This window comes from Lepidochelys kempii, chromosome 2, assembly GCF_965140285.1.
Source record: "Lepidochelys kempii isolate rLepKem1 chromosome 2, rLepKem1.hap1, whole genome shotgun sequence".
In the NCBI taxonomy this organism is placed as follows: domain Eukaryota; kingdom Metazoa; phylum Chordata; order Testudines; family Cheloniidae; genus Lepidochelys; species Lepidochelys kempii.
The window spans coordinates 239,655,405-239,678,817 of NC_136381.1; the positions used below are offsets into that span (position 1 = coordinate 239,655,405).

General features: G+C 44.3%; 1 protein-coding gene across 3 annotated transcripts in view; it reads left to right on the forward strand.

Annotated features, from left to right (window-relative positions):
• Positions 1–23,413, forward strand: part of JCAD (junctional cadherin 5 associated) — an 83,392-nt gene that overhangs the window by 55,532 nt on the left and 4,447 nt on the right. For all 3 annotated transcript variants that reach the window (XM_073334372.2, XM_078851846.1, XM_073334371.1), the window contains 2 exons: positions 8,205–8,563; positions 17,694–21,421. In XM_073334372.2, coding sequence (XP_073190473.1) covers positions 8,265–8,563; positions 17,694–21,421 — 4,027 coding nt within the window. In that variant the 5' untranslated portion in view covers positions 8,205–8,264. The remainder of the gene's footprint in view (positions 1–8,204; positions 8,564–17,693; positions 21,422–23,413) is intronic.

Here is a 23,413-nt window from a genome sequence, read left to right on the forward strand (position 1 = left end):
TGGAAGAGTTTGGTTTATTTAGTCTAGCAAAGAAGTCTGAGAGGGGATATGATTACTCTCTCTATAAGTATGTGGGGGTGCAGGAGGGGTGCAATACCAGGGAGGGTGAAGAGCTCTTCACACTAAGGGACAATGTTGTCACAAGAGCAAATGGGTATAACTATGTCATGAACAAATTCAGGCTGGAAATTAGAAGAAGGTTTCTAACTATCAGAAGGCTGAGGTTCTGGAACAGCCTTCTAATAGGAGATTTGCAAGCGAACAACTTAGTTAGTTTTAAGAGAGAGATGGATAAATTTGAGTGTGATTGTATGACGGGGCTGTTTGTGATGGTACCCTCACATAAATGTATGTCCTATGTTCCTAAAGCTCATGCTTCAGGGTTTCAGCCAGCCACCAGCAGAGGTCAGGAAGGGGTACTTTTCCTCTCAAAATGCATTCTGGGATTATTTTTTTTAATCTCCTTCCTCTGAAACATCAGGTACGGCAGGAGATGGGACCTTGGGCAGGGTAGGATTAGGTTCTGATGGGAAACTGTGCATTTTCTTTCTCTCAGGTGCTTGGTTGGCTGGTTCCTGCTCACATACTCAGGATCCAAGCTGATTTGCCACATGTGGGGTCAGGAGGAATATTCCCCCAGGTCAGATTGGCAGTGACCAGGGGGAGGGGGTGTTTCACCTTCTTCTGCAGCATGCGGATGCAGGTCACTTGCCAGGGTTATCTGGGTATATCTCACAGAATCCTTTCCCTGCCATTGTGGGAGTATAGGTTCACCTGGGTCCAGGGCCGGCTCCAGGCACCTGCGTTCCAAGCAGGTGCTTGGGGCCGCACTGTGAAAGGGGCAGCACTCGTCTTTCCGTGGCGGCGGCAATTTGGCGGCATCTTTTCTCTGCAGGCTGCGCCGTGGCGGCAGTTCAGCAGCAGCTTTACTCTTCTGGCTGCCACGGCAGCAATCGCAGCGGCAGCTTCCGTCTTCAGACGTCCTGCTTGGGGCAGCAAAAACGGTAGAGCTGGCCCTGCCTCAGTCTCTCCTATTCTCTGCCTTTGGCACAAACTAGTCTAGTCCCCTGTGGACTGTAACACTTTTTTGTTCTAATGTCAGTTGTTGGGTTAGTGTGCAGCTGTTGGGTGGTGTTGGTGGCCTGTGATATACAGGAGGTCAGACCAACTGATCTAGTGGTCCCTTCTGGTCTTAAACTCTATGACTCTGTGAAACAAATAGAGGAGAGGGGGCACTCCCAGCACCAGATCCAGTGCTGCAACAAAGGAAAGGTGCTCTGGCAGGGTTATAGAAAAGCTCTGGACGATGGGAGAGCTCACATGGTCACCATCTGCTATGAGGCCCTGAAGCATACCTTTTGCAAAGGAGGCCACCACAGGACCCCAGCTTGTGGACACCATTGAGAACGCTGAGTGGGAGGAGATGGACCCAGACGCCCATGATCTCTTCTCAAGTCATCCGCAGCCATCCAGCTGCACGATGGCCAACACATCTGCATCCGCCTGTTTGTATTAATGACCATCGGAAGTGCAGCACTTAGTTGTGTTTCCTCCATGCTGCCCAACAGCAGTTTGAAAATTGTGTTGGCTTGCAAAAGCCAGATGAATGATGGGATGAAAGTAGAAAAATCATGGGAATTTATTAGTTTGACCCCAAGTCCCAGAATTTCAGTGGCTTCTGGTAGGTATCCCATAATTCACAGTTGAAAAAATTCCCAGAATGCATAGAGCCATGCAGCTGAGCATTGCGCTTTGGCATCTCAGCCAGAATGCTGTGCACTTATTTAAAAGAACAACGCAGTGGTGGGTGGAAACAATGATTCAAAAGGGAAGTAGGTTAACTGAGGACAATAAAGCAGTGGTTGCTTTCAGAATAATTGTTCCTGATTACTTAATGTAGCAAACATAACCTGAAACATCTTTCAAGTGTAGAGGAGCCATAAGACATCAACTTGTGTTAATCTGTATCTTTTGTTGTGTGCTTCACAGTACTCATTCATTATCACACAGAGTGGGAAGAGTGACAGGTTCTGTGGGATAGTGAATGGTGGAAAGAATTTACCAAAAAGATGCATGTCCTATTTGTATTGGGTTTCTTTCCTCTTATTTATCTTGTTGTAACATTCTATGATTAATTTCCCCCCCCCCCACCATGGCAGATGTTGTTTTTGTGGATACAGACTAACATGGCTACCCCCTGATACTTGACGCCTATGGAGTGTGCACAGTTATTATTTCCTGTGTAAGAGGCAAGATTAGCAATGACAGTAGTCGTGTCTCCTCCATCCACCGTCTGCTAAGATGTGTGCACTAGTAGAGCTGCTGTTATGGATGGGTTCAGCTTTCATTTTCCAAACTGTCCAAGTGCTGGCTAGTCCTTCACCCTAAGAAAGCTGAAGACTGGTAGAAGTCATGCAATGGGATGATTTGAAAAGGAGCTGGTTAATTTAATGAGCAATAATACTTGTAGCTGCTAAAATTGAGGTGATGAATCTCATGCTCCAGATGATGAAATCAGCAAATTTCCACAGAGGTCAAGAAGGAATTTCTTTCCCTCATAGTACAATTGTCAGGTGTATTTGGGAGGATTTCTGTCTGCTGCTGACATAGCAGATATGTGCCGTTGCTGAACATAGGATACCATTCACCATACTAGATCAGATCAAGCATATGTCCCTGTTCTGAAGCAGATTCCATCAGTGACCTGTGGAGCTGTCTCAAAGACAAAAAAGCATTTCGCATGAGATTTTGTAACTATAGCAATGTTCAAAATGGGTGTATTTTTCAAACCCAATTCTGGGATCTCATCACATTTTCTATCAAAATGTTACCAGAATTGTTTGAAATAGTTATCAAACTTTTAAATGTTGTCCTGGTTTAAATAAGCAGTTTGATTAACATCACATAAACTTTTATGAAAACGTTGAAGTTGTTGACAATATTTTACAAAAAGTTCTGGTTTCATTAAAAAGCCATTTTTCCTCAGGAAACTTTTTTTGTACAAAAAATTTTGGCTGGATCCGGTGGCTAGTCTCCTTTTTATCCCTCTTATGTTATGTTCGTCTCTGCCTTGAGTTGAGTTTATTTTGATGTTGGTGTTAAATCTTGCTCTCTTTTTGCTCTTGAGTGAGAACTTCTGCTCTCTTTCTTTAATTTGTTGTGTATACTATGGATGAAATGACATGCACACAGGAATCTAATCCTATCCTTATGCATGAAATATTGTTTGTTATGTAGTGTTATACTCTTTTATGGGGTATCATCGATACCTTTTTTTCCCCAGTCAGCTTCAGAATGGTAGCTTTCACTCTCTTGGTCTGAAAGATTCATGATCATCTGCTGTTCACAGGAACCCTTCTCCACAGTAGCTCCACCCTCTCTTGCCAGGCACACACTTTGAAGGAAGCTGAGATCTTGTGTATTAAACTAGACTGTAATGAATTGCAGCCCCTTGCATTACAGGTTCTCTTCGTTAACATGCAGTCTGCTGATCCACTTCAAGGCTTGATCAGTAGTGGTCCTGGTCTGCTGTCATGGAGCCAAGGAGTCACCCTCATCCCTTCCAATACACTCTCACACACTTTTGGACCAAATTCTTTGCCTTACCACTTTGGAGCCAGAGTCTAGAACTGGATGTGATTCTAAGAATTCAGGGTCACTATGGGGGACACACCCTTTCCTGCCTGCCTCCAAATCACAGTAGTAGAGGGAATGAGCAGGATAAGTTCTTTGTCATATTGCCAGGAGTAAAATCCCTCCCCACTTTTTCATAGACCAGGGAGATAGAAAAGATTTATTAGATTATCTCCTTGCCAGTGCCAAACTGTCCCCACTTTTACATTCACTATTGTTTTATTTTGGTTACTTTTAAAGGGATTTAAAAATCCCACGTCTGTCTGAAAGTTTTGTACCTACTACTGTTAGAAATAGCTGCTAAGATACCATGACTGAAAGAAGCTGAGGAGGTAGATTTCTCTCTCTTTTTCCTGTTAGCTTAGTTGGTGCATTTTGATATCACTGTGCACATAGGCAGTTTCATTGTTTGTTTGTTTTTCACATCTGGTCAGTCAGTTGGTTTCCTTTTTGGATGTTTTGCACAACACACAAACAAGTGTGAGAAAAACATTTAAAAAAATATTAGTGTAAAACCATAACAAATTGGCTGGTGGACTCAGGGACATGTGCTTTACCTGAAACTACTTTTAACTCGTTCTCTGAAACTGCTTAGATTTCAAGGGGACAGCAATACTTGAAATGCCCCAAATGATCAGGGCTTTCATCCCTTTCTATTAGAAACTGTTCTACAGGATTAGAGATCTTGCAGTCAGGAATGTTTCCTCATATTCAGTCTACATCTTCCTTTACTTAATTTCATCCACTTACTCCTAGTAAAAGGAACTGGCCTCCCACCTGAAAAGTAGAAACCTTGGATTTGAAACACTGGGAAAATTGCCAAAATGTACAATATGTGTACATGGGGCTTGATCCTTTCTATCTGTTTTCATAAAGTACCTATAATGTCTTAATGTCTCTTTAACGTATTTATCCTCACAATACTCCTGTGAAGGAAGAAAGTGCTGCTAACCCCACTTTATGATGGGCATCTGAGGAACCGAATGACAAAGGGACTTGCCCCAGATCACACAGAAGGTGTGTGTCAGAGGAAGAAATTGAACTGAGGTCTCCCAAGTCGCAGTCTAGCACCCAACCCATTGCACTGTCTTCCATTCTGAATCTATCCTGACTTCATTTATACTACTCTTACTGGGAGCTAATGGAACTAAGCCCTGTCAATAATGTCAGCTATGCTGGAGACAGAGCTGTGTAGCACAGCTGAGGTACTACAGTGTGCAATGCCATTGACTGCCATTTGGGGGAGGCTGAAACTTCTGCAGTCTCTGGAGTCAGGATGTCATACAGGTGGCTGCCCTGAGTCATCCTGGCTCTGAAGCCCATAGACTCCAAGGCAGCAGAGGGGGGAGGCACAAAGCATGGAATACAGATTCCTGTAGGACCAGTTCTCTCTTGATGTGGAGTATAGGGCTCCCTGCAAGCACAGTCCTTCCCTGCTGCTTCTACTTCTCCAGGACCAGCAGTGTACATGTGGGTGGGCAGGTGGGTGTAGCGTAGTCCTGACTTAGTTGTTGGTGGATGTCTGATAGGAGGGAGGTGGAGGAGTTTTCTGACCTGGGGGTGGGGGGATGATGGAGGTGTTGGGGCGGGGAGGGGGAAGGTTGCAGAGCTGAAGGGCTGGTTTTGAGATGTGGAGAGGTTAGGTAGGAAGTGGAAGGGCTTTTGGATAGGTATGGGGGTAGGGTTGCCACCTGGCCGTGTTTCCCTTGGATTGTCCCTTTTCCTGAAGTAGCTGTCCTGGGAAATGCTCAGTACGCACAGCCGGCTGTCTAGTTTTATGGGCTCTCAGAATCATCCTGGTCATCCTGGTTTTTTGTACTTCAGAGGTGGCAACCATCAAGGTGGGTCTCGGTGCGTGGGGGGAACAGGGTCTGCACTGATTGGGTTGGAGGAAGCTGAGAAGGTTTGGGGAGGTTCTGAGCTCGGAGTGAGATGTGCTGGGTTTACAGAGTTGAGTTTAGGGGAAATCCTTTAGTGAATGAGGATGGGGGTGACTTGGTGGTGAGTGTCGGAATAGGGAGACAGCAAGGAGATGATAGGGTAGAGCTAGCTGTGAGGGAGGGAGAGAGGTTGGGATGAGGAGAGAACTGTGTTCTCCCACCCTGGGCTTTATGGTGAAGTGTCTCCGTTTTTCACTCTGAAGAGCAGGGCACTAACATGGAAGAGGGCATCCCTCCCTCCCTGCCCCCCCACCTCACTTCCCCATATCCCCACCAAAGGACTTTCCTGTCACACCTCCCCAGGGCTACCCCAGTTTTTTACTTTCAAATATGATTAACCTTGAGGGGTTATTTTGGGCACCAGCTACCACTGGGTTTTCCCCATGTGTTTCCCCATGGGTAACTCCACTTATTTCAAGTTACTCGTGACTCTCAGTATTGACAGTGAGATCAGAATAAGACCCATTGTCCAAAGGTTTTGTCTGTTTCTAAATTGCCTGTCTCTCCCTCTGCATATTGCCTCCTTCAACCTCTGACAAATACTGTTTTCACTTGGCCACTATCCACAGCAGTAGGAGAGAAGGGGTAATAATAACAGGAAAAGCACATTTCTTCCTTGCACCTGTGCACTGTCCAGTGGGCATTCTATTGTTCATGCAGTCACAGTGGATCTTTTTCTCTTTAGAGGTTAAATAGCTGTAGCAGCCAGCTGTTCTGTCTTCTGTGCTTTTACCTCCTCTCACAATTCCAGGTCTTTGTGTTCTAGAAACAATTAGGAATAGAGAAATCATTTGAGTTGACGTGATCTGGCCCCACCTCCTGTTTATTGAAGTGTTTAAAAATAAACAACAAAACCGTCTTTTCCTTTAAGGGAAGGGATTCCACTCCTTTCTTCCATTAATCTGTCTAGTACCTCTTGGCTGGCTTATTTATCCCTGTGACTATCTGCTGATATCTTCTAGTACAGTGTAGCATTTACTGGGTTTGAGGAGCCCTGTTCTGGCAAAAAAAAACAAAAAACCCAAAAACAAAAAAACCACCACTCCAAAAATGGGGAATGTTTGATTTCTTTAAGATGTGTACAATACCACATGCAGAGGGGACCAAGTACAGATTCTTTAGGCTCTATGCAGAGACTGGCGTAGATTCTAAACAGGTTTAGAAATGAGTATTTTCAAATCCTTAAGTAACAATTACATGGGCTGCACAGGCACTTCTTAAAGTTTGGTTCTGTGCTGAAAACTGACTTCTGGAACACACGAGGTAAATGTGTCCTTTCCCCCTCTCGTGCCCACTTCACAAAACGTGTCTCCTATTGATAGCAGTGAATGGAGTTCCTTCTTTAGCACAGAGTAGAGACTCTTTGTAAAGCTCATTCTTGGTGACAGAACCCAGAATTTCTTACACCAAAGCACAGACCTCTAGCACTTCAGCTGAAGGAGAAACTTCATTAGCTTCTAGAAATAGTAGGTTCTTATTCTTTATGCAGACCTGTAACACTGAGCATGTTATACAAGCCCCCTATCGAGGGTCCTATTGAGTGTCTTACTCGATGTTTTTGCTCCCTAGGCGTATTTCAAGTCTCATCCACGCACCTCAGTGATGTGGCAGAACAGCACAGCTAAGAGGTGGTGCGCTGGAGTGTATTCATCTACAGAAGTGTTTACCAAGTTCCAAACCATTGAAGACTTGGTACCCCATAAATAGAACAAGTTAGAAGAGTAGAATAGACAGTAGGTTACAAGGGTGAGCTAGCCAAGAGAAACTGTTCCAGATCAACTAATTTGATCTGCAGAACCTATTACTAGTAACAATGTGCCATCAGTAAAGAACTCAGGCTGAGTCTGCAGGGCTGGCAGATAGGAGGGAAAATCTTTTAACTTTGAATTGATCCCATTTGCTTTGGAAATCATTGTGCAACAACAAGCATGGCTTCAGATGCAGTTTACTGGGCTTCTTTGATTTGTATTACACCTATTAGCTGATTATAGATTTCAACAGGCCCACTTAGGCAATAAAGAAATCTTCCCGAAAAGCAACCTTTAAAGACTGTAAACAAGGGAGTCTAATTCGGGGCACAGCAGGACCATAAGCGGTGCCTTGATGAGCTAACAGAATAAACTTTTTTTCTTTTCTTGTTATACATTTTTTTTTGTGTGCTCGTTCACCAGCTAATTTTGATAGAATTTGCAGGGCTCCAGGAGGAGGCTGTGCTGCCCTGCAGTCTAACACCACTCCCCCCCGCCCCCCCCCCCCAGCATAAAGCACAGCTCCACCTGATCAGAGTAAAAACAAATTTTGGAGAAAATGCCTTTCTCAATGGTTTTGCTGATCTCCAGTGCAAAGCTTCCCAAGATCACTTATCAAAATCTGAAAGCTGCAATCATCACCAAATTCTTCACTCAAATGGACTGACTCAGCAGCAGCAGCTCTGCATCTGTTCCCTGGCTGAACAAATTTACGTATGTTATCTAGGGAAGGTCAACACATGATTCATCAGCATCTGCAGGCGCTTCAGTCTTATGTATTTTATTATGTTGAGGCGAGAGAATGAAACTCTGCATCCAGTAGCCTGCAGATTGAGTAAAGTTGTCTTTCCTTATTAGAACAGCCTTCTGTTCTCTCTTTCAGTGATGGATCCTGCTGGAGAGAGCTTTCTTGTGGCACAGCAGTGAGTGAAACCAGCACAACATGTTCAGTGTGGAGGACCTCCTGATTTCTCATGGATACAAATTGTCCAACCCCCCGCCTGCTTCGTATGAAAACAGAAATGATGGATACCAGCCTGAGATTACAGAGAACAGAACTAGTCGGGGAACGCTGAACGGGTTTGAGACAGACTCTGGAGCCTACATTTACAACAAGAAACCACTGGCAAAAGGCAACTTGAGCAGCAGCGAAGGCAGTCATGGGAGCCAAGGGAGGCATGCTGGTCCCGGTTACCACCCAGACCTCCGGGGTTTGTCCACTTTTCATACTTCAGAAGCGGGGTAAGTGTCTGTGTCACGCCATGGCTTGGCTTTCTGCTCTCTTCCTTTCATTCTGGCAGATAACTGAGCATGACTTCAGCCCCCCTTACCCTCTACCTGTGATAAGTGAACATTTGTTTGCTTTTGTGCCCGTCAATGCACTGAAACGTTACATGATGCAGCACACTAACATTAACATGCCTTTTTGTAGTGTGTAGTCTTTATCAAAACAGCAGAGGGAAGGGGAGGGGGCAGTTTAATGAATCAGTAACAAACACCCTTTACAAAAGGCCTTGCTGGTGTGGAGGAGAAGCTCAGGTCACATAAGATATGTCTGCACAGAAACTAGATACCCACGGCTAGCCTGTGCCAGCTGACTCAGGGTCATGGGCTCAGGCTTTTGTGGCTGTTTTATAGTTGTGTAGACTTTAGGGCTGGAGCCTAAGCTCTGGGACCCTTCCACCCTGCAGGGTCCTAGAGCCTGGCCTCCGAGCCCAGAAGTCTACACAGCAATGAAACAGCCTCGCAAGCCTGAGTCAGCTGGCATGGGCCAATCGCAGGTGTCTAGTTCCTGTGTAGACATAGGATATGTCTACAATGTAAACCTAGGGTTAGTGGGACTCAAGTTAGCTGACCCATGTCAGGAACTCTGGGCATTTTAACCATAGGTTAATCATTTTCTGACCTGTGCTTGAATCAAGGGATCTGGTGTGCACACTGCAATGCACAGACCTGAGTCAAAGTAAACATACCCCAAAGTGCCTAGCAACTCCCCAGTGTCGACATCCTAGCTCTAGGAACATGGTGCATTGTGGGAAAACTCTACTGCCCACTCTGTGCTCTTGGTGGGACTCAGGTGCCCGTATGGAGCACATCAGTACATAAAGCTCGTAATTAGTTCCTTTGGTGGCTGTCTCAGCAGAATGACTGACTGTAGTTTGAGAAGACTTTATACTGAACCACCCTGTAATCTAAGAATTGAGCTCAGGCTAGGCTGAGTCACATAGGCAAGAAAACACCCAGGTGCACCTGTTCTGAGGACAATTAGGACACCAGTCTCCAGGGCTGGCAAACTGTTCAAATGAAACTTTGCAATTCTTAATGTTTAAAATGGGATGCTCAGTTAAGGGGTTTGTGTTGGGCTGGTTTTTTTATTTATTTTTGTCTGTTTTGAGGTTTGAGATAAAATGTAGGTTTCAGAGGAAAAACACCCCAGCCTAGCTGTTGCCAGCTGCAGAGCAGTGAAGGGCATTCCCAGGGTTTGGGGTGCAGTTGCTCCAACACCCCCTGGGGATCCCTGCCCTCACTGCACCCCAGGAGGCAGGGCGAGGGGATCCCCAGGAGGCTATGGTGAAGTTCTGGGGCTGGCTCCTACTCACGGCCCTTACAGTGCACGCTGCCCAGGTGTCTACGCACACGCAGTCCCAAGAAGTCCAGAGGGGCCTGGGAGAAAGGGCCAGAGAACATAGCGAGACCAACCATGGCCCTGGAGGGAGGGGGGAGCGGTCAAGGTGTTCGTGGGGTCATCCCTCCCCCAGCTGTGCTGAGCCAGGAACTCTGCTGCTCCCCCTTCCTGCAGGGCAACACTTGGTCCCTGCTCTTCTCTCTGGCCCTTGCTCCCAGGACTCCTGCCCTCCATAGGGCTGTGTGTGCAGGGGCACCTGGGCTGCATGCACTGTGATGGCAGAAAGTAGGAGCCAGGCTCAAAACTTCCCTGCAGTGCAGAGGAGCTGGAGCTGCTATCGCAGGAGGCTGCAGGGAATTTTTGGGACTGGTTCCCACTCACTGCCCTGACAGTTCACACAGCTGGGCACCCCTGCACATGCAGCCCCAGGAAGGGCAGAGTCCCAGCTTAACACGGATTCAGATCCTCCAGCCCTGCAGGTCTTGGGACCCTGGATCCAAGCCCTAGTTTAGCACAATTGGTGTGTGGTCTCAAGGGGGGTTTGGCTTGAGCCTGGGCTCACATTACCTTTTTTGTTCACTATAGGGATGTTTACACAGCAAAAATTTTGCTTATGAAAATGAATAGTTGTAAAACAGAACCCAGCTCCTTATTTCTCATGTGTGCGTCGATCCCTGGTGGATATCCAGCTGAATGCAGCTACTTCTGGGGAAGTTCCCTCACCAAAGAGGGTCACAATCTTTATTTTTAGGCAGCTCTCATGGAGCAAATATGAGAAAGTGTCTGTAAGTTCTTGTTAAGGCAGCTCAAACTCAGTGGAAGCCCTTGTCAGCACTTCATAAAATGTGCTTGCACCACTGCACTTCCCGTCGTGTAGCGTGTGCACTTTTGAACTGGGATAAAATGGACAGGAAGGACTCTGTCTAGAACGCGTATTCAGTAGTTAAGTTTTTGTAGCCACTTGTATGCTAAATATGAACAAAGGGAAGAGGCTGGGAAGATATTTAAAGCAAGGCCAAATATCCTGGGTGGTTATCAGAAAAAGAGGGTCAGTTTCCGCCCCACCTTCCTCTGTCCAAAGGGTTTGGAAAGTGTTGAGGTCCTGAGTGAGGAAACGGGATCTTGTCTTGGGACATTCTCCTCCAGTGCTGGCCTAACTCACCTATGCCACCTTCAGTAGCACTGCAGTGCTGCACCCCCTGGCTGCCAGGCTTTTCTCCTCTCTCCTCCACATCTCCTCCCCTTACAGGTGACCTGCAAGCTGTTGATCTGGGCGCAGAAGTGTTCTTTCTCCCCAACTAGAATTACTGAAAGGAGCGAATTCAACAGCTGGGCAGCAGCAGTAAGGCAGCCGGTGAGCTCAAAAGGATCTCTGGTCTAGATGTGGTTCCAAGCTTGTTTGGCCCCTTTTGGGGAGAGAGAGAGAGAGAGATCCTCTTTAAAGAATGAGGATGGGGAACCAGTGGAGGAGGTTCTTTTAAGAGCAGGCTTTCCTTCAGTTGGAGGGAGAGAGACTAGTCATCAGCAGCAAAGTAATATACTACTAGAGGTAGAAAAAATGGCAAATGAGGAGGACAGAGCATGTGGAGGGGAGAACATGGTTGGACTTGGAGCTGGGCCCATGAGGAGGAGGAGAGAAAATTTGGGTAAGTACGTTTAGGGCACATCAACATTACAAGAAAATACTAGCTTGCTTGTCTGCCATAGCCAAGATGTAGGGGGAATGTCCTTTAATGCTAGTTTCAGAGTAACAGCCGTGTTAGTCTGTATTCACAAAAAGAAAAGGAGTACTTGTGGCACCTTAGAGACTAACCAATTTATTTGAGCATGAGCTGAAGTGAGCTGAAGTGAGCTGTAGCTCACAAAAGCTCATGCTCAAATAAATTGGTTAGTCTCTAAGGTGCCACAAGTACTCCTTTTCTTTAATGCTAGTGTGGATGGGGAAAATATGGCATACTGGCTGTGGTATCTTTTAAAAAAGAGTAGAGTTAAAAAACAGGACTGGGTGTCCACTCAGTGTGTCCCTCCCTAACCTCTCATGAAATGGGAAGTAATGGAGTAGAACCTGTCCGTTTACACTGTATTTAATATTAAATCTTGTTTTTAAAAAGCTCCCTTTTGCCCCTCAGAGTAGGGACCCAAATATTGGGTCTGAACGGCTGTAGTTGTGTCCCTTTCGTTAAAATGGCTACCTCTTTTTTTACATGCAGCAAGTCCTACTACACACCAGCCCTACCAGGAAATCTTACAAGCCCTAGCAGTTATTGTCTTTGGAAAGCATTTTGTTTAAACTCTCATGTTTTCTGTTTTGCAATGTGTTTCTCTTGCATCCGGAAAGAAATATTAGGGCCAGTGCTGCAATCACTTGGTCAGGGGATGATCTTGCAGACTCTCTCTCTCTTCCAAATGGGGACACTCAAACGCCTCTAGAGGGCAGAGTTTATTTTTTCTTTCAGCTACTGATCTAATTAATGTTGGTAGCTAATTGGGTTAGTTGCTGATGGAAATTCAAACCGTCCCCATCCTGTCATTAAGCAATGGCTTTCTCTTGTGACATTGTTTCGCCATCTTTGGAAATGATTTTTTCTGCGTGCCCTCTATTCTGCACCCCCCATATAAGGCCTTTGCTCCCCCTTACTCTTGCTTCGTACCACCCCCTTCAGACTCCCTCCCTTGAGCCCTAAAACAATGTTAAGGAAAGATGACCCTTTCCACTCCCAGACTGCAGCAGCTGGCCTCACTGGCTGAAAACCTGAGATGGGGTAGAGCAGAAGCCTCTGTTGAGCAGTGGGTTTCCTCTTGGGGCTGGGAGCCATTGCCCCACTTTTTACTGGCTGTAAGGATGAGCAATGGTGGGGTGGGGCGGGGAAGGGGCCGGAGAGTAGTGAGCAGGGGCCGTGGTCTTGGGGGGAAGAGGCAGCACAGGTGCGGAGCCTTGGGGGAAGGGGTGGTGCAGGGGTGGGGCCATGGTTCGGGCACTGGTGGCCCTCCACTTTTAGGGAGCTTCCACTGCTCCTGTCCTGGGAAGCTGGTGGTTTGAAGTTCTTCTCCCTGTCCTGATTTTCAGTGGGGGACAGTAGTACTAAGGTCACATGGCTCCTCCCTAACCAACTGGAGCAGTGGATGTAGAAGCAATAGTGGTGAAGCTCGGAAGCTGCACCCTTCCTCTCAAGCTGCAGCTGATCAGCATGGATCAGGGGCATAGCCTCAGGTGGGCTGCGGCTCACCCACTTAGCGTCCAGGCCCACCTAAATTGGGGCCAGAGCCCCCCCCCAATCCACGGGCTGGGAGGCGGTGAGTCATCCCAGGCTGGGGTGGGTCTGGGCAGGGCTAGTGCTGGGACTGGAGAGCGGGGCAGCAGCACGTGGTGTCGGCAGGAGAGGGACTTGGACGGCCGGATGAATAGACACCGCGGGAGGGGTGGGCGGAGCTTGAGCTCCAGCGGGGCCCCCATCCGCCCCTTGGGCATGCCTCGCAGCCTGTATGCTCTGAGCAGTCTCCTATTCTGGTGCTTGCTGAGCAGTAAGGGCCAGCTGGAGGGGGCGGGGAGAGGCGGGCTTTTCATCCCTCCTCCTCCCTCTTCTCCCACCCTCCCCCGTCATTGCCTGCCCACCCAAAAGTCGAAGCCGACCCAATTTTCCTGTCATAGGTATGCCACTGGCAGGGATCCTAGTTTTCCGTGATAAAAATTTTTCTGACTTAAAACAACCTAAAAATCCACGTTTTTCCACAAGTAAAAGGAAATGCTGAGCTTTAGTTTTCCCAGGCAGCTGGGGTTCGGGTAGTCAGCCCTGCATGATACTTTCAGCAATACTGGGACTTTCAGTAAAGTTTAATTAATAATTGATGTATGTTTTTATTTTTTCGCAAAATATACAAACTAAAGATTTGCTGTAAAAACACAAATTCCGTGTTTTTCCACAGAGAACGGATTTTTAGGATCCCTGCTGATCCATGATTAGCAGAACTTCCCCCAGTCTGGGATATAGTAGATTATGGAGACCTATTTAAAAAAAAAAAAGACATAATTCCTGCAGTTGTGGGGTGAATTTAAAGCCCTGTGACTTCCTCCATGAGAGAGGCCATAAAATGGATGTAAGAATATTATTCATGCGGTGTGTTGAGAACTAAGTAGCTAATAGACATACAGTGTTTTGAACACCAGATACTGCACAGTGATTATTATTAGTGTAACCAAGTCACACTTGTAAATTCTGATGGATGATGACCAGAGACCGTGCAGCCTAGCGTATAGTATTGGCCTCCTATTTGCAAAGGCACTGAGTTCAAATACTGCTAGAGTTGCTCTTTTGTTTAAAAAATTTCCAAAATTGTGTTTAAAAGTTTGTCATCGGTGTAATTTCAGATGGAACTAATTCACGCCACATCTAGGGAAATAATCAAAGAAACTCTGATCCAGAATATTTCCAATGTGTGGTTGTGTTTTTTTTTTTTTTAAATAGAGAGAGAGCAAATGGGCTTGACAGCACTTGTGTACTACCTATAGGAATGGCTGTGTTAGAAAAGAGTTTTTACCATATAGGTCGTGAGCCTGTAAATACTATCCAACATGATACTCCCAAGGGTCCCCCCATGCTTATGGGACTAAGCACTACAGCACCAGGGAGTACGCCGTGTTTGCAGGACTGGGTCCTGAATAAGGCATATTTAGAACTCGCACCGGACCTCTATCCAAAGATCTCAAAGCACTTTACAAAGGTGGGTATTAGCACAAATTTAAGACACAGGGAGGTTAAGTGGTTCAAACAAGGCCACCCTACAAGCTACTGGCAGAGTGGAGAACAAAATCTAAGTCTCCTGACTCTACTCTCCAGCTCTTAATGGATTGGCTAATAAGTTTTCCTTATTACTGATTTATTCTGTTAAATATAGTGGCCTACATTTTCAAAAATGTCTGGTGATTTTTGGTGCCCCAGTGATTGGACACCCAACTGAAGAGGGCAGGTGTACTGTATAATGTTTTTGTTTTTGCGTTCGTATCACCAGTTATATTGCAAGTAGTGTAGGGCAGAATTGCACAGTAAGCGGTGATGTTACCAGATAGCACAAATTTTCACAACAGGTGCCTCTTGATCATTCTCAACCATGATAACTGTTCAGTTATATTTTCAACTGTGGATATGGCCACACTGTCCTGGATACAAAATTATTTCTCCATGTGGACTAGTGCAAGGCTATTACTTGTCATGGTAGATGTTGCACTGCTTCTGAAATCAACTCAAGTTTAACTCAAAGTTGGGTCATCGGCCTTCTTTTCTATTACATTAATACTGTTTTCTTCTAACAAGAGAAATTGGAAAGGGGGTTGGAGGAGAGAAAGATTTTAAAATTTCTATCTTCTAACCAAAATAACAACATGAACAACATTTCAATCCAGTAGTTTAATTTTTTTCCCCCCAGGATTTTTCTCCGTACCACTAAATGTATCTTTACCCATGCCTCTACTATCCTCATTCCTGAATCTAATTGCTGTGAGTCACATGATATAAACTGAATAATGTTCTCTGCCTCATTAATATATATGTTACAAGGTTTAGAAAAGCCCTAACATTACCTTTCTTTAAACATGCTTTCTGCATTCTAGTTGCTATGATGACATAATGTAGATCTTCAGTATGGTGTTTTACATCATGTTTAGAACTTCCTTAGTTACTATAACTACAAAATATTGTTTAAACAACTTCTGTAAAAGCATTTGGTTACATTCTCGGTATCAAGGAGGCAGGATTTTCTCTCCTCTGAAGCATGCATTATGACTAGGGGAAACATTCACATAATTTCGTACATTGAAGGCTGACTCTCCTTTCTTTTCTGGTGGATTCCCACTAGGAATCTAGGTAACACTTTTCCAGTAGTTATTCACAAACGCTACTTGCATAATGCCAGGGCATTTCACTGATCCATCATCAATAACAGTGATCACTAACCTCAGTGTTGATTTACTGCCTAGAAGACCCTCCAGTGGTGTTGATGTGTTATAGTCTTGAATAAATACTGCTTGTGATTTTGTACTTGGTGTGTTTTAATAGTTTAGTATGACTGATCTCTCCATATATTTTATGTCCTTTACCAGATCTTGCACAGAACAATGCATGGCTTGTCTGTTCCCTAGACCCAGTCACTCACAGTCTCTCCAGTCAATAGCTACACAACAGCATTATAGCATTATGAGAAAACATAAAGGTAGCAGAGGTGGCCTTGGTAATCTCCAAAGGCTGACAGCATACGGTCAGCTGCAGACTCCCTCATGCTGAAAGATATAGTGGTTTTCACCCTAACTGTGGTAAAATTTCCAATATCGGAGATGTCCCATTATAGCCCATGGATTAATACAGGCTTTTAATATTGAAACCCAGAAAGCAAATTGCAAATTGTATTTTATATGGTGAACCTTTCGTTCAGACAATGGGTTTTAATCCATCAGACTTAAAACAAAAATAGTCTTTATCCCAATGTTTTAAACATTTTTGCTTGATAGGATAAAGTTTGCATACGTAAAAGAAAATTATTGAAGAGTGTTCTGAATATGGATTGCTACATTTTCATTCGGAATTCTGAACTTTATTATCTATTTAAACCTTTTTAGTGAGAAGATTATTACTTTTTTGGCAGAAACCAAGAGCAGATTGTACATAGAACTCAGGGTGGGGGAGGAGGAAGGAATTTCTTGGGTTCCATCTACATTCTTGTCCTATTTATGTCAATTTTGATTTTTCTCTCTTGTGTTATGCTGGTGGCAGTTACATAGTAAAATAATGGCAGTTAGATTTTTGGACACCTTATTTACAAGAACAGCAGAACCACAGTATAACTAAAAGATAAACTTTTAATGCAGAAAACTATCAATTTTCCTTTGGAATAGTATGTAAAGTATTTCACACCATGCCTGGAAACATGGGAAGGATCTGATATTGTCTGCTGGATTTAATTCAGAAATCTGCCTTCTGAATTTCTATAACTAAAGTGTTTGTTTTAGCCTTCCTTTTTCATGTTTCAGTGATGTGTTTTGGTAAAAACAAATTTAAAAGGTTACACACAAAAATAAACCTGATGTTTAAAATCTCATTAAAACTATATTCACATAAAATTATATATACCACAAAGGTGATATATTTGAAGCATCTAGAGAGACTTATTCCTTAAACCAAACACAAAAGATCAAATTAACCAGCACCATCTTCTCTTTCAACCCTTGTGCTATAGTACAAAATCCTGTTTCTTACAGAAATTTACATTAAGAAACTCCCCCTACTGCCTTCTCTTTTTAAATCTAGAGTCCTATAATCTTATGCTTGCCTACCCCTTTGCAACCCTGATGAAGTCAATGGGTTTTGATGTAAATGAGAGCAGAAATTAGGGTTCAAAGCCTTGTTAACATGGTCAATTCACTTTTTATAGTATGTATTCAGTAGGACTCTACACATCTGCGCAGCATACAACATTGTGCACATTGTTTTCTAGCAGTTAAGCATACCAATAAATAAAATAAATGCCATGCTAATGTGCATGTGCATATAGCTTAGCCTCCTTCCTTGCTTGTGAGAAAATGTGTATGTTAATTACTAAGAGAGGATTTTAATGTCCTATGGCTGTGAATAAATTACAGAAACTGAGAGTGGAAACCCTATTGGCATAATTCAGCATTTGACCCTCTAATAAAATTCCCTATAAAGGAAAGAGACTGCATTTTTATAGCTTGCCTGTGACACTGCATTTCTTTTGCAGGTTTTATGACAGACCTCTGTTAGCATGGTCTTCGGGGCCCAAGACTGATAAAGATCTGGCCTACTGGAGAAGAAGAGGACAAGACTTTAGCGTCTTACTGGATTACACCGACAAAGGAGACTCTGAAATGAAAGGATTGGCACCACCCCATGGAGTGTACAGACATGCTAAAGAAAATCAGCTGGAGGTAGGAACAGGAACAGAGAGTGTGACGAGAAGTGGCTTGCAGGAGACCTGGAAAGTGCCCGGTGATTACAAATGGCAAAGTTTAAGAACAGAAAGCTGGAAACAACCTACAAAATTTGGAAGACAAATGTCTGATGGTGATAGAGAGAAACTGCTTCAAGATCTATACTCATTGAGCCTGGGAGACAATGTACTTAGCTCCCATAACAAAGGGAAATCACAATCATTGCCAAAAGTTCTTTCACCAGAGACTCTGAAGTGTGTGGAAATACCCTCCCTGGTGAATAATCATCACTTCCTAAGTGGAACTAAAGCACCCTCTGGTCCCCAAAACAGACTGCCTTTGGAATTCACAAAACCCAGGGAAACTGGAAGCCACCTTCTTCCTCTGGCCAAGCCCAAGTATGGCAGACCCCTTAAACCTCCATCCTATGAACTGCACCGACAGATGAGGGCACCGGTAGAAACCAGTGGCTTTCAGGACCACCAGCAAACAGATGAGCCTGTTTCATATTTAGCTAAAGGTAATGAGCTGAAGCAAGACACTTACATTCCAGACTCTGGTTTAGAGCCCCCTGTCTATATACCACCTCCATCTTACAAGTCCCCACCTCAGCCAAGTGTGAATCAGCATTCCCTCAATGAAGTGCCTAACTATGACTTGTGCTTTGACAACAGTCAGCGGCATCCAGTAGAGAGGACCCTCAGCAGCCATCTACCCTTCACTAGCACATTGGAAACTAAGGGTGAACACTGCAAAGATGACCACCTTCCTCATGGAAAACGAAGCCATTCCAGGCACACTGATGACTACCTGCATTCCATTCAGTATATTCCTTTTGATGATCCTCGAATACGGCATATTAAAATAGCACATCCAGAGAGCCTGCAGGACAACAGTAAACACACTGAAAATACATGTAGGACCAATCCTACTGCTTTGCAGGAGAGAACTATCGAACTACAATACAATAGTGCCTTTTTGGATCCATCAAACTTACTAAATATTGTAAAGGGTGAGAGAATTCCCGACAGCACCACAAATAACAGGTGGTTGGCAGCATCCAACAGAGATCAGGAAAACTGGGCCTTGCCTGACCAAAGAGACAGTGGTGACACAGATAATCACCTCCCTGAAAATGAAAGCAATCAGGAGTACCCAAAAGGCAACCTTTCTGTAAGAAACCCACATATGGATAGCACCTGTGAGACTGTTACTAGAGTAAAAAAGTTTGAACCTGGAACTGGGATGCAGAGCAAAAAGAGTTCAAAGAAAAAAATGAATGAAACTATATTTTGTTTGGTATCCATCCCAGTTAAATCTGAATCAAATCTGCCAGATACTGATAGGAACAATAACTTAACACAGAGCCCTGATAAGAAGAATGAATTCGACAACAATGGAGCTTTGCAAGAACAAAGTCTTTTAAGTATGTCTTCCACCGACTTGGAGTTACAAGCTCTCACAGGAAGCATGACCAATAAAACCGAGTTACAAAAACAAGAGCTGTGGAAACCAGAGGAGTTCAAACAAATGAATGACCTCAGATTTACTCAGCCTACAAAACACAGGGAACTCAAATACTCTGGCTCTTGGCCAGGTGATCAGTACAAAGACCAGCAAACACAGACCTGTTTCACTGAAGACTCGAAAAGGTCACAATTTTTCCATGGTGAACCAAATAATAAATTGATGGCTCCAAAATTCTTAGCCTGTACAGTGTCTTTGGTTGGGTCAGAACAGGCAGGTTTATCCCCTGATGACAGAAAATGTAGGCAGAACACATGCAATATGAAAGGTCAGATGAACCTCAATCCATCCAGCAATAGTGCTTTTTCAAGGACTGCCACCTCAGTAATTCAGGTACATTCACCAAAGGCATACCAGAGCCAGCCTTATGGGTCCTGCACAACCATGCCTACCCAGGAAAGGGAAACTGGCACAATTGCCAGGGGTGATGTGGTTAAGGGCAAAGCAAGTGCTCCCTGCAAGAGTAAAGAACTATTTGGTCAGTTTCTCTTGAAACCTGTTGGTCGCCGTCCCTGGGATGCAATAAGTGAGTTAGAAAGTTTTAACAAGGAGCTCCAAGAACAGGAAGAAAGCACTAGTAGTGAAGATAGCGTGGAGAGTGAGGGAACAAAGCAGGACTGTGTTCCTACAAAGATAGGGACCTCCAGAACTGATGAATCAACCCAGGAACTCAGACCTTGTAAGCAGCTAAAAACTGTGGTACCAGATGGTCCTGTATTTAAACAAGGAAGAGTTAAAAGTAAGTCTGAAAGTTGGAGTACGGAGCTTAAGTCTGATGATCCACATATCTGTGTTGGATCACAAAGCTCCTTGAATGCGAAAGAGAACAGTAGTTTAATCAAGCCAGCAGATGGAAGTGTGATAACAGAAACGAGAAACCAGGAAGTCAAGAACAGAACAAACAAACAGGGACCTAGTTCAGGCCCAGTCAATAGAGTTTTGTCCAGTAGTCCAAATAATGCAAATCAGAGTAATCCATTCAATCATGTGGACTTAAAGGAGGCAAAAGAGAATAGAAATTACATAGCTAATACGTTAGATTTTGTAAAACGGAACAAAAGCACAACTCCCAGGAGTGATAAACCTTTAGAGAGAGTATCTATAGTAAGATTGTCTTTAACTAGTAGAAATCAAGGTCATTCTGAGCCAGATTTGAGGTCGGTGGGACTGGATATTGATCCTGAACCTGGTGCTAACAACTCTGATTTTTCTTCTAATGCAAATGCAATGGAGATCCCCCAAAATGAGTCACTGCAGGCAAGAGCTGCAAGGATTCTGGGTATAGAAGTAGCAGTGGAGTCTCTAATTCCTGGGAACAGAACTAGCCTCCACCAATATACCAGTCCTGCAAATAGTATCCAGGATCCCGAATTACCAGTAGGGGGAATAGTACGTGACAAAGTAGAAACAAAAGACCGCTCTTATGAGGGCAGACGAAAGTGTGGCTGGACAGAAAGTTCTCTCTTTGTTGGAGAGAGAGACTTCTCGTTTTGGACTGGTGAACACCAGAGCACTGACCAAGAAGCCAGATCTAAAACTCTGGTAACTGAGCAAGGTTTTGAACAGCATGCGGGTCTCAACAGGCAAGATGAGGATCCAGACCTGCCTTGCAAGTCTGTTACACATCAACTTGCTGAAAGAAACGTGATCATTCCGAGCTCGGAAAAGAGAGTTAGAAGCACCTCAAAGGTGATTGAGACGTTACAAGGCAAACTTGCCTCTCCCCCTAGCCGAACAGTCATGGATCGTTTGGTGCGAATGAAAGAAGTTGACTCGGTTTCCCGTATGCGGCGTCTGAGTATCAAGAGTGCAGATTCAGGGGAGGAAGTAGATGAGGAGAAACCTCCAAGGGTACAAGAGGAGAGAGGAAGCTATGCCCCACTCAGCAGTAATGAACTCTCTTGCAAAATGGCGCACACGGGTGCGGTTTCCAAGCGCATTATCTCTCTCGGTGAAAATGGACACGTAACTACGATAGGCAAGAAGAAGACTGACCGAGATTTTTGTTTAGGTAAGGCCCAGTTTTACCATTATCTGGGATTCAATTGGGCACTGCTTTAACGGGGAATGTACATCAACTCCCTCTGTGGTATCCTTAGAAGAAGTAACATTCCTGTTTACCTACTGCCACACACTACAGCTGCGAGTAATAGTAATTTAAATAGTAATTTAATAGGCTATGAACAGATTAGTTGTCAATAAAGAGTTGTAGTTTTCTTGTAGTGAGCATTATCCTCTATGTTATTGCAGCCACTTGGGTTCCGATTACTGAAGTTCATTCATAAAGTTGTAGGACTTTCCCGTAACCTAATGGATTCAGAAGACTGCATGTGTCAAAAATAAAGTGAAATTTCACAATACCTGCCCTGGTTTTGCGCTCCAACATAGCACACGTTATGATCCCACCCATTTCCATGACTGTCCAGGTTTTTATTCTCCAATCAGGAACACACCACATCAGGACTGAGAAGAAATAAAAAATACTTACAAACCTGATATATTCTAATCTGAAGCCATGGAGAAAGGGTTAAATGTTCAGGGTAGAAATTGTCTAGATAATATTCTTGAGACATTATACAAAGTGTTTCAGATAACTGATATCCCCCCAGGAAAACATGAGGCCAAACCTTTCAGCATATGCTTTTGGAGTCCTCTGCTCCTTGGGTCAAGGATAGTCTTGTCTGCTACTTAAGTAACCCCAAGTTAACTTACAAATTGATGAACTCTCCAGAACAGCTCACATCTGGTCTTTTGAACATAGTGATGTGCTAATTAAATGAATAGGCATCCTTGAGAAGTGTAGCCATAGATCTATATAAAGTCAGACATGCCACCTGTTCAGAGACTTTAAAGTGTTTGGAAAGAGTAAATGCATGGTACTTGGTAGGCAGGTTGATAACCCAGTACTTAATGTTTCTTTTGTTTTCCCCGCTTCCTCTCTAATAGCTGAAAACCCACAAACACTTCTTCTTTAACCCAGTCAGTATAAATCTATGTAAAATTCTCCAGTGTAGGGAGATGGAGATTAACTTAACCATACTTTAGAGGGATTTTTTGTCCCCATCCCAGCCCCTGGGATGAATTACATGAATTCTAAATAAACATCAGAATCCCCCCCCAGCTCCTACTGTTCAGGCGTCTGTTTCATTTCCTGCCCCCTCCATCTCAGATTCTCCTTCTGTGTTGAACTATACTGTAACTCCAAACTCACTGTGTAGGCAAATTCAACTTCCCTGAATTAACGAGGCCTACTGTGCCTCAAAGAGGTTTCCTGTGTCTTCCTCCTTTTGAGACATTCTGCTGGGCATGAGAGCAGCAGCCGAGCCTCCCTAGGAGCTCTTCCAGTCTACACTGCTGCAGGGATGTATCAGATCAGACTTTGATTTATTTATTTGTATTACTATAATGCCTCAGAGCCTCCATGGTTTCCCAGGACCCCGTTGTCCTAGGCACTGTCCAATCACAGAACAAAAAAACCCAGTCCCTGTTCCAAAGAGCTTACAATCTAAGTGCCCTGGTTTATGCCAGAGTAAATCAGAGCTGAATTGACCCCTACTGCTGAATTGTACAGTCTGTTCCCATTTAGATACAGTCCCCCTTGGTGGGGACAATGCCACTTCAACAGAGCACAGAGAAGAGTTTTGCTCCTTTGCACCTGTAACAGCATTTCCCACAACTGGATAGAATTTGATCTTCATTTCCCCTTAATCAGTATAACAGAGGGCGTAGTGCTCATGTACAGGGGTTGGGAAGGAATCTCCTCCACTAGCATCCTCCCATCCTCAAAACATTAACTTGTTCACACCCAAATATGGATACAAGTGACATAGAAAAATCTCAAGTCCTGGCCTCTGAGGTGTAGTCTGGAGTATAAAACTAAGTTTTGTAGAGAGGCTTCATGCTTTGCCTTCTCTACTATCCCACACCACCAAAGTCCCATGGTGGCTTACAGTAGAACCTCAGAGTTACGAACACCTCGGGAACAGAGGTTGTTCGTAACACT